Consider the following 13,789-nt stretch of genomic DNA (forward strand, 5'->3'; position numbering starts at 1 on the left):
CGTTTTTATATCGTCATCCAATATATATCGTTATATTGAACAGCCCTACCTGCACGCATCTCATTTCTGCTCTTTGTGGGAGCATTTTCACTGTCCGAGTGCTGCCGGTGTTGTGTTGCTGTTGTGTTGTGGCCCTTTGCATGGCTTTGCAATTTGGCACGATTGTCTGCTATCACATTTCCAGAGCGAATCATTTTTCTTATCATGTCATGCTTCATCTCAGGAGCACAGAAATATGTGTACAGGGAGTGCAGAATTATTAGGCAAATGAGTATTTTGTCCACATCATCCTCTTCATGCATGTTGTCTTACTCCAAGCTGTATAGGCTCGAAAGCCTACTACCAATTAAGCATATTAGGTGATGTGCATCTCTGTAATGAGAAGGGGTGTGGTCTAATGACATCAACACCCTATATCAGGTGTGCATAATTATTAGGCAACTTCCTTTCCTTTGGCAAAATGGGTCAAAAGAAGGACTTGACAGGCTCAGAAAAGTCAAAAATAGTGAGATATCTTGCAGAGGGATGCAGCAGTCTCAAAATTGCAAAGCTTCTGAAGCGTGATCATCGAACAATCAAGCGTTTCATTCAAAATAGTCAACAGGGTCGCAAGAAGCGTGTGGAAAAACCAAGGCGCAAAATAACTGCCCATGAACTGAGAAAAGTCAAGCGTGCAGCTGCCAAGATGCCACTTGCCACCAGTTTGGCCATATTTCAGAGCTGCAACATCACTGGAGTGCCCAAAAGCACAAAGTGTGCAATACTCAGAGACATGGCCAAGGTAAGAAAGGCTGAAAGACGACCACCACTGAACAAGACACACAAGCTGAAACGTCAAGACTGGGCCAAGAAATATCTCAAGACTGATTTTTCTAAGGTTTTATGGACTGATGAAATGAGAGTGAGTCTTGATGGGCCAGATGGATGGGCTCGTGGCTGGATTGGTAAAGGGCAGAGAGCTCCAGTCCGACTCAGACGCCAGCAAGGTGGAGGTGGAGTACTGGTTTGGGCTGGTATCATCAAAGATGAGCTTGTGGGGCCTTTTCGGGTTGAGGATGGAGTCGAGCTCAACTCCCAGTCCTACTGCCAGTTTCTGGAAGACACCTTCTTCAAGCAGTGGTACAGGAAGAAGTCTGCATCCTTCAAGAAAAACATGATTTTCATGCAGGACAATGCTCCATCACACGCGTCCAAGTACTCCACAGCGTGGCTGGCAAGAAAGGGTATGAAAGAAGAAAAACTAATGACATGGCCTCCTTGTTCACCTGATCTGAACCCCAATGAGAACCTGTGGTCCATCATCAAATGTGAGATTTACAAGGAGGGAAAACAGTACACCTCTCTGAACAGTGTCTGGGAGGCTGTGGTTGCTGCTGCACGCAATGTTGATGGTGAACAGATCAAAACACTGACAGAATCCATGGATGGCAGGCTTTTGAGTGTCCTTGCAAAGAAAGGTGGCTATATTGGTCGCTGATTTGTTTTTGTTTTGTTTTTGAATGTCAGAAATGTATATTTGTGAATGTGGAGATGTTATATTGGTTTCACTGGTAAAAATAAATCATTGAAATGGGTATATATTTGTTTTTTGTTAAGTTGCCTAATAATTATGCACAGTAATAGTCACCTGCACACACAGATATCCCCCTAAAATAGCTAAAACTAAAAACAAACTAAAAACTACTTCCAAAAACATTCAGCTTTGATATTAATGAGTTTTTTGGGTTCATTGAGAACATGGTTGTTGTTCAATAATAAAATTATTCCTCAAAAATACAACTTGCCTAATAATTCTGCACTCCCTGTATGTTCAAATTCTGAGATAGCGTCCTGACTGTGCTGTGCACAAAGCAGGTTAAATCTGTGAAAAATGTGTCGAAGTTTGGCTTTTTAGGTGAAAAGACACTCCTGTACATCACAGCTTGTATTGATGGCTGATTGGACCTTACAGATCAATAGTTAAAGCCATGAGGGACAATATAGAGGTCCATCAGACACTTGAGATGCAGTTGCACCTACACCTCACATCAGTGTTTGTGTACCCCCACTTTGTGTCAAGTACCCACCCTGTCATTCTTCAAGCGTGTGGACAGTGCAGCGTCGGCATCCTGTGCTTGCTGCGTGTGAGTGTGTGTGTGTGTGTGAGAGAGCCTGTTGGTGTGTATGCATGTGAGGCGGGTAATTACCAACGCCTGCGCTTCCTAAAGGTCGCTGGGTGCCTGAGGTGACACGGAGGGCAAGGCACAGCGATCGATCACTCACTGCCCCATGAGCACACAGCTCTTCTCTGCTCATCTGTCACTGTCCCTCATCTGTTTTACGCACACACACAAACACACACTAAGGCATACAGAGAAATACAAATATGTCTACACACACACACACAGGCCTCTTCCATCTAATCTGTCTCTGTCTGTTTTTAACCTGTCACTGGGCTCCCTCCCTGTCACTGGGTCTGATCTAAATGTCATCAGATTACTCTCACTAACTGGCAGATTTTGAAGCAGCTGGAGATTCCACCGCATCAAGTAGATGCACAAACACTTTGAGCAGATGTATGACTCAGTCTAAACGCCACCGCTGTCACCTCTACACCGATATTTCTGCAAATATTTCTTACTCATTTTTACCTTCTGATTGTCTGGTGGAAATGCTCGCCCTCTGTATCAAGTTGACTCAAGTTCTCTGTTAGCCTTTACTGATGCTGAGGGTATCTCAGTGATGCAGCTCAGCACTATCTGTGGGTTTCTACCCCCATCTATTGGTCATTTTCGGGCAAGGAACTTAAAATGTGCTTTAAGATTGTCCTAAACTACTTTTGGAAATTCAATATATTCAGATATTTAAATATTGAGATATTTCAGTTTTAAAGTAAGGTTGTTGATGGGCTTGATTGCAAATATTTAGACTGTTTGAAGACTACTTAGATGTACTTCATGTCTGTTTCCATATAAGGAAATTTCAACGACATTTAAACATGCCTGAATTTTCAGATTAGCCAGTGTAGTATTGCTCTTTGCTTAAGCTGGGTGACTATAAGAGACCAAGTTTAAAAAATACTACAAGGACATATTTATCAAAAGAGCCTTTACAAGTAAACTGATAAATAAGACTGTAATGTGGTTCTGTTGGAGGTTTCTTCCTGTTAAAAGGGAGTTTTTCCTTCCTACTGTCACCATGTGCTTGCTCATAGGGTTTTGGCTGATTGTTTGTGTTTCTCCGTTATTATTGTCGGGTCTTTATATACATATAAAGCACATTGAGGCGACTGTTGTTGTGATTTTGTGGTATATACATAAAACTTAGCCCATTCTTCCATTAGCAATGTCAGTGAAGGGTCAGGATAAAAAAAAAGCCATTTATATTACATTCACGCCTCAGTTGCACTTTCAGAGTGTAAACGTTTCTTCGCACTTGTAAAATCTAACCAATGAGATAAAACTCCTGAAGATCCGAGCTTTTCCAGTTGACTTAGCATTTTAGCCTAGTTGTCAGCTATCCAATCAAAGGTGGAAGAAGTTGTATTCAAAGCCTCACTTTACTTTCTGGCTGTCATTAGCACACACGGTGATGTTTGTGTGGGTTTGTGTTTGTCCACACGCGTCTTCTGTTGCTCTTTGGTGTTTGTGTGTGCGCGATCAGTACAAGCCCGGCTCTGTGATTAGCTGCCACCTTTCGCCCCCAACCTCTCCTCTCCAACCCCCACCTCTCCCTCCTCCTCCTCCTCCTTCCGCAGAGGAAGCCTGCTATCCAGTCAGGCGCGGAGCTCAAGAGCATAGGGGCCAATGAGGTCAGAGAGAGGCAGCCTAAGTCCCTCCCCCTCGGCCTGTATTGCCTGTACAGGGGCCTTGTGATTGGTGGCTACAGCAGCGGCATAAAGAGGCTCCTCCCACAGCCCTTACGGAGGGTAAGGCACTCCCTCCCTTACCTCCTCCGCTCCTCTTCCCACCCTCACCTCATTCCTCCCTCATCTCTCCATTCTTTTCCAGAGGGAAAGAAAAGGACGCCCAGCAGGGCTCGTTCACGGCTTCCTCCCTCATCTCCCCCCCTCCCTGCCCGTTTCCCTCTGTCTCTGCCCGTTGCCTGGCCGATGTCGTGTTTGTGCACGTGTGCGTGTACGTTTGTGACCCGCAGATTGCCGGTTCAATTTCCCATATGCTGCCTTGCTCAGTGGTTCTGTGGCTGCTGGCTGTCTTTCCGTGGTTAGTGATTTCATGCTGTTTGTCGGTCAGGGATTGTGTAGCGTTACTTGTTTGTTGCTAGCTAAAGTGAGTGTCCCGTGAATCCGATGTAGTTTAAATTTTTCCGTTTTTTTTTTTTTATAGGACTCCTACACGATGCCGCTCACCTCCATCCAGTGCTGGCACGTCCACTGTGAAGAATGCTGGCTCAGGACTCTGGTACGCTCAAACTCACACACTTCATCTCACTCTCACGCACACACACTCAGTGCTGCGGGGCAAGTCCTCATGACATGCAGTTATTGCGGCCTCATTTCATAGTCAGTGAATTTTTCTCTGTATTCATGCCCCGTAGGGAGGAACTAAAATGGAATGTTCCCCAAATGACCCGTTCTCTCTCAGCACGCTCAGTGCAAACACTTGTAGCCTCAGTCAGGGAAAGGCTTAGATGGAATGGTCCCCAAAAGGCTTGTTAAAATGTTGGAATAAAGTGGTCAACTTCAGCCTCCACTGGCTTCTATGTACTGCCTTAGGTCTACACACACACACACACACACACTACACACACGCCCCTCCGCTGTGGTTTTGCTGGTTATTAGTTAGTCTAATATATTCAGTAGTGTGCAGTTAGCTGTTGCTAATGTGGTAAATGGAGCGCAAAAGAAAATAGTGTTCCTACAGCTGGAAGGGTAAACAGAAGGGTAACAGCTTTCTCTGATGTCTTTGCTCTTATCGCCTCTTTTCCCTCCACGAAATATCTGATGTTGTCAATGTTCTCGTCTCACCTTGTTTCCCCTGCCGCCCTTTCCCCATGAAGCCTAATCGTACTCATCAACATACCCCCAGGCCCGTCCCACCTGGAAAACGATCACAAATAAGCTGATCATTAGTGCCACATCATTGTATACAGTATTAGTTGCATCAGTGTCCTAAAAAGTTTGATTTTTAACTTCATTGAATGATGTATAAACATTGATTGCTGGAATATTTTGACTAACCCTAACCCTGGGGAAGATGTTAAACTTGAGTACACCTTAGCCAGTACACTATTTATACAATTTTGAAGAACTTCCTGAGTAACATCTGGGTTAGTGTGCAGACAGCCTTGCATCAGCAGTCCTAGGGTTCTAATCGAAGCTGTCTTCTCGAGTCTTTACGAGTCTAAAGCATCTCACTGGTGTTTTGAATGAAGAGAATCACCTTCAGTTTATAGATGCAGTTTCAAATCTCTAAAACTCTTCACACTTTGCTCAGTTTATCCTTTTTGGGCTTAGGCAGGCTGCTGATTGGTGGACCAGCTACCACTGTCTGCATTAGATTCAGTGTGTTAAACCATGTGACATCGTCTATGTCAGGGGTCAGCAACCTTTAACACCCAAAGAGCCATTTGGACCCGGTTTCGACGCAAAAGAAAACACTGGGAGCCGCAAATACTTTTTGACATCTAAAATGAAGATAACACTGTATATATTGTTTTTTACCTTTATGCTTTGTGTGAACAACTAAGGTGTGTTGCTTATGAAATCCATAAAGTGCTACAGAGAAAATTACATTTTATTTATGTAATTAACACATTTTGAACTCTTAAAGAAATATAACAAAAGGAAAGACACCCAGCTGAACTAAAGTGATCCATGTAGCAAACAACAACTGTTGTGAGCCGCCACCCTTATATCGCCTTTGGGCTTGTGGAGCCTTGACCTGACTTTTAAAAAATAATTGGAAAAAAAGCACTATGCTGCTAAAAGATGAAAAATAGATATTTGCAAAATTCTGCCTAAATATGTATTTTACCTGGTTTATGTGTGTGGCGGGGCGTGGTCTGCAGCACCGCTGCAGGGGAGGCCGACTTTATTTTTCCAGGGATTATGATGAATGATGCATGGGAATGTCTGATGACTATTTCAGCCTTGTATGCAGCTATACATTTTAAATGTGGTGTTTCTGAAATGGTTTGGTCCAGTAGAATAGCTGCATGATAGCAGATAAAAGCAACATAAGCTAATGGTCCCAACCATTACCACCCTTATTCATGCTAATAATTGTCTGAAAAATGCTTTCAGTTTAAGGTGATTTAAGAAGGCCTTCATTTGAGTATGAGCAGAAAGGCAGTCTGGGCCTGATTAATAAATTAGTTAGCCTGCTTTCTAATTCTTCTGTTATTAATTGCTCAAAAGAAAGCACTCCATTGTTTCCATCTGCAGCGTACCTGTGTTTTCTGTGTAGGTGTGTGCACAGACGTGCATCCTGCCACTGCTGGTTTAATGTATGGGGAATTAAAGTCATAGCCTGGAGACAGCTATAAAACCGGGAGGGCCAAACTGATCAAAGTAAATGCCCAGGAATCTAGTTAACGTCAGCCCAGCCTCTTACCACTTTTAATGAGCGAGGCAGCTGGAGCACAGTGTAACAGGCACACACCCATGCATGCTCACTGCCCACAGTAAACAGCAGAAAGCTTTGACGGGCCTCCAAACAAACAGAAGTGCTCCCTCAACAGAGTATCAATAAAATCGCTTAAATTACACTTAGTTAAATTTATAATATTAAACAATGCTTTGATATGTGATTTATGAGAGGTATTTCTGAAGAAAATGTTCATTACTGCTACTTTTTAAACCATTCCAAACTCCTCTTCTTTCCATTTTTCCCCCATACACCCCACATCCCATCCCTTCTTCTTCACTCTGGACTTTTTTTTAGTAATGTGGAGCAACATATCCTCTTAGCATGAGTATGTGACATCTGTCACTCCCAAATCACTCCCGTCTAGGCCCTTAATCGGTACACCTGCTTGAAAGAGTTTATTCAGGCGCTTACAGGAATTGAAGCCTATAAATCCTCGGGGGTCAGAGGTACATTTATGCTGACCGATTAATGTTTCAAAAGTGCACAAAATACAAACGAGATCTCCAGATTGTGTTGGACCCATGTCAGATGTTACACCCTACGTTTGTGTGCCGTATACTAAAGTCTCAAAGTCTCAGTTCGCAGTTTAGAGACTGATTAAAGCACCAGATAGTTTAGTAAAAGGTGATGAGCAGTTTTGTTATGTCTAACAACAGTATTCAAAATGTCATTCACTGTTTCCCATACATCATCATACATTGTGGGCCACATACAGTCCACTTTGATCTTAAACAGGCCATATCAGTGAAAGACATTTAAATAAACTAAGCTCTTAGATTCAAAGAAGTGCAGTTTCAACATTACAGCTCAGTTTTCCTACGTGATTAATATGTAAAATTACAGGAAACATTACCGATATTTTTTTTTTTTTTAACTGTGGACCCACTCTTTAAAACAAAAAGACATTGCTGTAGTAGACAGTTTCTGTCATTGTACTAATTTTGTAACTGTTACTTAACTACTTTGGTGTAGTATGAATGGCCACGGGGGAAGTCTTTATCAGTGGGAAACGCTATACTACAGTTAAAAGTTCAAAATCTGCGCACGCATTCACAGTTTTCAAAGCCTTCTGGTGGGGCAGATTAGAGTCTCCTGGTCCCCAGGCCTTATTTTTGACACCCCTGCTATACATGGACTTTACCTGAGCCCCTTTGCTTGAAAGAATGACACTTTCAGAAAGTGACTGAGTAGTAGACCATTCTCTTGATCTTACTTTGAAGGTAATGTAGCTGTGAGTGTTGGGCCTTCAGTCTCATGTTTTAATCGTGGTTCTGTTGTGGTGGTTTCCTTAAAAAAGTTTGTCCCATGTTCACATACTCCAGTTTTTCTGTCTTGGACTGCAGCTGACATCGGGTGGAGAACTGATTCATGAGCAGCCATGCCAACCTTATGAAGCTCGGCAGCAGAACAAGGAATAACATCACCAGCTGCGGTCCAAGACGCTGGAGTCGCTCAGTTATTTATTGTCACAACACCAGCCAACCACCCCCACCCCCCATCATCTACAACAAATAGAACCTAGATCTGTGGAAACACAATGGGTGCATTTCATTTCTGATGTTAAGACTTTCCTCATAGCAATGACATCATATAATCCTTTCCTAGTTGACTCCAGCTGTGCCACTATTCTTCATTTGTTTATGGTCTGTTTTTGGCTTCTTTTCTTTTTTCTTGCATCATTAAGTGTAAACTCAGCACAGTGACTCTGTCAGAAAGGGATGCGCCTGCAGCCAGCAGTTGTTGGCCAGAGTTGGTGCGGGAAAGCAACAGGGATTTAGGACAGTGGTGAGACCACCCATTCAGAATCTTGTTATGCTGTCAGCCCTGTGTTGCATATTATCACCTGCTGCTTTACTGCAGATGGCACACTATCAAAGCAGTGCAGAGGGAGAGGAAGAGGGCAGAAGGGGAGGCAAGATGTGCAGCAAACAGGTTTAGATTCACACAGGAGGAGGAGGCAGTAAGAGCACTGGGTAACTTGTATTGAACTTCATGCTCATAGTCCCAAATCAGCAGAGTGAGCACTTCATTGTTATGTCTGTTGGTACATTTTTCTGAGCTACCAAGCTAACTGTTGCTTGTCTGTCCATCACAGGGAAACAAGAAGCTGTGCCCACAGTGCAACACCATCACCTCACCCGGAGACCTGAGGCGTGTCTACTTGTAAAGAGCACAACCCCTGCCTTTGTTTCTTCCAGTCCATTCTTCCATCTTGGATTTGTCTCCTTCCCCGTCGATCATCTTTAGTTCTTCTCACTCTGTCTCTCTCTGTCGCGCGGCCTGGGTCAGCAGCTGCCAAGCTTCCACGACAGCTGTGTTTGAGACTGTGCCAGTTCTTCCAGGAGGGCGGCTTGAACAAATGACTAAGCAAGCGCACTTTGGCTGAATCTGACTATGGTCAGCAGTCTCCTGAGTAACCTGCGCAAAAAATAAAGGGGAGAAAAAAAAGGGCCCGGAGACCTGCAGTCCCCAATTGCCAGCAGTTGTTTCCGCTGCCTCAATGACACAAGAACCTCTATAACTGTCTATAAAATAGAGGGATCTTACACTGAAGGACTAAGTCAGTGGAAACGCCCACTAAGACCTTGTAGCTTCACACTGCTGGAGGTGGACCTCAGAGGAACTTCTTAATACAGGATCTAACTCCCCTCCTCCCTGCTAGCTCTTCAGCAGAACTTCAGTGGTGCTGGATGGCGGGCTTCACCCTGATGACTTGAGAGAAAGCTTCTTTTCTTATTTTTGTTCACTATTGAAGAGACAAACTGATAGCTTGATCCAGCTGTTGCTTAAGAAAAATATAAATATAAGAGCCTGTCCACTAAAACTGAGCTTTCAACCAAACTGAGGAGCCTCACAACCTTGAAAAGGAGTTTGACACTCGTCCTCCTCTCCTTCTTCTTCTTCTTCTCTTCACAAGCCTCGCCCTTCTCTCTTCCCCTCTTTTGTGGTGTTCTAGTGCAGTAAACCAAATTTTCTCCTCCCCCTTACAAGATGCAGTGCAAGCACATGTAATATAGTTCTATGTATGTTTACAATGTTGGGTGTAAATTACATAGACACACACACACACACACATATACACACATGACCATCAGAAGATACACACAGAAATATATAATATCAAAATCCAGTTTTTTGGTTGGAAGGGGTTGGGGGGAAAAAATGGCTGGAATAAAAGAAGCCTTCTGTATTTTTAAAAAAAGAAGAGATCCTTTGAAAAATCCGTTGACATTTTATTTGACTGTACAGGAATTTAAAGAAAAATTGTAAGTAATAATAAACTACTCAAACTAGATGGTCAAGATTTAGGTGGTGTAATTTTTCTGCAGAGTACCTCAGAGAAAGGTAGATCTGATCTCGGTGTGCGGACAAATGTTGTGTTAGTTTTATTAAATGGAGAGATTCCCGTTGTCCAAGAGTTCCCGCAAACAAGCAGAACTGTGGAACTGCTCTTTAGTTCACATATTGTCCAGCTGAGCTTTTTCTTTTTTAACCTCTACTTCTGCTTCATGCTAATTGGAATAACATGCTGAGATCATATTCTAGACAGTCTTATTTTTTGTTTGTTTGGTTGGTTTAACCCTACAAGTCTCAAAAGAAGCTTTTTCCTCCCACATTGTTCTCATTCTGCTATGCTGCAAAAAAAGAAAAAAAAGAAAACAACAACAACTTAAAAAAAAAAAAAAAAAAAAAAAAGGTCCTTGAAATGGCAAATTCCCAATGGGCAGAAGTCTTTGGAAAACAAGGATGGCCAATGCTGAACTGGCAGCCTCCAGGAACCCACAACCTCCCCCCTCCCTCAATGGCAGCAGCATCAGCAGCCAAGGTGGTGGTGTGCTTTGTGTTTGTAAAGCTATGTATTCTGTGCCGTCTTTATTGTTGTAAGAAATAATGCAAAAAAAAAAAAACAAGAAAAAATAAAATTTCTCAAAATTCCACGACTGGTCCTTTTCATGCAGCCGGGGGTGGTGAAGTAAGACGTGTTTAAGAAATGTGTTCATTGTTCGTTCGTTCATTGTTCGCTGGAAAAATCAATAAAAAATGGGACAAAGATGCCAGAGACGCATTGTGAATGTGTTTTGTAATAAGACTTTGTGTCTCATTGTCAGTCGTAGCTTTTAAGTGGATCATCGTCCACTATTAAAAAAATGCAAAAGGCACACAGCTTAAAAAGAGGAAAGTGAAACAGCCCGAGTTGGTCGGGTCTGATATTTGAGGACAGTTCTGCTGAAGAAACTTGATTTTGGCTTTCCCACTTTGGTTTAAATGTCTCAAACACGTCCTTATAGGATATACAGGACAGAAATAACGAGGGTTGTGATGCTACGCTGTTCCATTCACACTGAACTTGCTGATTTAAAAGACGTCCCAAAGATGGAAAAACTGCACAAGAGAGTCAGAGTGAATTTGTGTGTTGTAGATTCTTGGAAATGGTACATGTCTTTCCCATTTGTAAGCTACATTTTGAATTTAATTAAATACTCGTAAATGTCAGTTTCCCCAACATGACTTTCTTTGTTTTGTTTTTTCATTTTCCTCACTGGAGCTTGTGGACGTGCCTAGGAAATAAGTCAAGGTTTTTGTTTTGACAGTCTTTTTGAGCAAATGATGCAGCTCTGCAGAGTAACCTGAAATGTCAGACCAACCTCATGTATCTGCTGAGGTCATAGTTTCCAACTTGTTTTGGGACACTTCCTCAGACATTTCGGTCCATATCGACATGACAGCATCACACAGCTGCAGCACATTTATCAGTTGCACATCTTTGATATCAATCTCCAGTTCCTCCACATTCCAAAGGTGTTCTATTGGTTTGGTATCTGGTGATGGTGGAGCCCATTTGAGTACAGAGAACTCATTGTCCTGTTCTAGAAACCAGTTTTAAACGACTGTATGACACAGCATGTTGTCTTTCTGCAAGCGGCCATCAGGAGAAGGATCTACTGTGGTCATAAAGGGATGGACATGGTCACCAACAATGCCAAGGTAGGCTGTGGCATTCAAGCAATGCTCAGTTGGTACCAATGAACCCAAAATGTGCCAAGAAAATATTCGGACACCACGACACTACAACCACTACCAGCACAACTATTTTTTATCCTGTCTCCCTCCCCTCATCCCCAACCATTTGCACACATGGCTGCCCCACCCTGAGCCTGGTTCTGCCACAGCTTTTTTCCTGGTAAAAGGAAGTTTTGCCTTGCTTGCTGACTTGGTTATTATTGTAGGGTCTTTACATTGAGCTGCCTTTGTTGTGTTCTGGCATCATCTTGTACATAAAATTGAATTGAATAAAATAGGATGGATCAATACTTTCATGTTGTTCACACCAAATTCTGACTCTACTATCTGAATGCTGGAGTGGAAATTGAAACTAATCAGATCACCCAATGTTTTTCTAGCCTTCTATTTCCCGTTCTTAGCTGACAGGAGTGGCACCCAATGCGGCTTCTGCTGGTGCAGCCCATCTGCTTCAATGCTCGGTGTGTTATGCAATCAGAGGTGCTCTTCTGCATACGTTAGTTGTTACTTAAATCATTTTTCTTCACCATTCATATGCTTGGTTTGAATTTTAGCAGGTGTTTTGGCGATATCTATGTGCCTAAATGTATTAAGTCGCTACCTTGTGATTGGGCACTAAGATATTTACATTAAGAAGTACATGTGCAGATGTATTTAACAAAGTGGTCACTGAGTGCAGTCATCCAACAATGTCAAATTCAGTTTACAGAATTTTAAGCAAACTTGTCCATTTCTGACATCCAGTAGAGCTGGGATGTTCTGACACTCTGGAACTAGAACAATCTGGAATGGGATTGTGGTACCTTCAATTAAAAAGAGATTAAATCCGATTGGCAGTATAATGCATGATTCCGTTGAGTAAGTTAATTTTTTATGTGTTGCGGCCTGGCTTTGCTTTGTTGGCCATTATTAGGAAAATAATGTCCTCCCACAGTGCTACATACACCCATAACACATCTTTTTTTCATTTCCTCATTGCTGTGATGCCTTCCTGATTCAATGCAGTCAATGCAGATGTGGTTGTGTGTTTAACGTAAAAGTAATTTCAATTGCAAGTTTCACCAAAAACATTAGTGACAAGCTGTTCATTGGAAGTTTTACATTTTTTAATATATAGTTAATACTAGCATTGTTTTTTTTAGCCAACCAAAGTCCAGAAAATAGAAAGGAAAAATATTGCTTTGCTTCTTATTTATGCAATTATTACAAAGGAACCTGGCATGTTGCATACAGATGAAAAATATGGTTCAGCAAAGGCAGAGATTTTTTTTAACTCGTTGTTCGTATTACAGTGCAAGTCTAGCTGAATTCTTTGACTTTGAAGGAGTTGGAAAAGCCCAGAGCCATGCTATGCTATATTTCTGTTTTTTACTTTGAGTAAATTTGCAAGAATCTGAAGCAATCCATTTTCACTTAGTCGTTATGGGGTATTGTTTTTCAAATTTTGAGGTGAAGCAGGAATTTAATCAATTTTGGAATAAGGCTGTAACATGACAAAATGTGAAACAAGTGAATACTGTGTGGATGCACTCATCTTGTTAGACTGAGCTTAGCATTTTGGCCATTTGCCTTGTCGGTATTTTGAATCCAGATGTGGCCATTCCTGCTCACATGGTACACAGCAAATCTCTGGAGTTAAATATTCTGGAGTTAGGCATAAAAATGCACAAGAGTTACATTCCAGGAGTTTATTTTTCACCTTATACTACAGTCAGTGTTGGGGAGTACTCTAAAGCGGTGTAATATTTAGGTGTTCATTCACTGGGTGCTAAGGAGTCTAATTCAACACACTGCTGGTGTTGTTTGTCTGTCGACCATTACCGCGCCTATCTGTGTTTCTTTCTTGGACTCCGACATGTAGGAGGTAAAAATACTTTATTTACTTTGGAATTTTCTGTGAGTGTAGTGATGTTATTTATATATATATTCAGTTACATGGATGCATAAGTAAAATATAAAGTTAACTAACTAGCACTACATGTGTTTTCTGTATGTTATGCTGATTTGGAGATAGCAGCTAGGCTAATACTAGTCAAAAGTTAGCTAACTAACTTATCTTACTGTATTTTAAGATACACATTTCACGTTGTCAATGAAAATGTTTATTTCTATTTCTTAATTTTAACACTAACGTTTAATTTAACGTTAGCTAACTACAGTAATATTCTGTTTAGACT

At 41.9% G+C, this 13,789-nt stretch overlaps 1 protein-coding gene across 3 annotated transcripts in view; it reads left to right on the forward strand.

Moving 5' to 3' along the window:
- The window catches only part of rnf220a (ring finger protein 220a), a 160,135-nt gene extending 149,607 nt beyond the window's left edge, over positions 1 to 10,528 (forward strand). For 2 of the 3 annotated variants that reach the window (XM_084911330.1, XM_084911329.1), the window contains exons 13-15: positions 3,737 to 3,907; positions 4,326 to 4,400; positions 8,686 to 10,528. In XM_084911330.1, the coding sequence (XP_084767456.1) occupies positions 3,737 to 3,907; positions 4,326 to 4,400; positions 8,686 to 8,757 (318 nt within the window). In that variant the 3' untranslated portion in view covers positions 8,758 to 10,528. The remainder of the gene's footprint in view (positions 1 to 3,736; positions 3,908 to 4,325; positions 4,401 to 8,685) is intronic. The other variant, XM_084911331.1, reaches the window with a different exon arrangement.
- The last annotated feature ends 3,261 nt before the right edge of the window (positions 10,529 to 13,789 follow it).

The sequence above is a fragment of the Perissodus microlepis genome, chromosome 18 (assembly GCF_051167445.1).
Source record: "Perissodus microlepis isolate ML-2025 ecotype Zambia chromosome 18, ASM5116744v1, whole genome shotgun sequence".
Lineage (NCBI taxonomy): Eukaryota > Metazoa > Chordata > Actinopteri > Cichliformes > Cichlidae > Perissodus > Perissodus microlepis.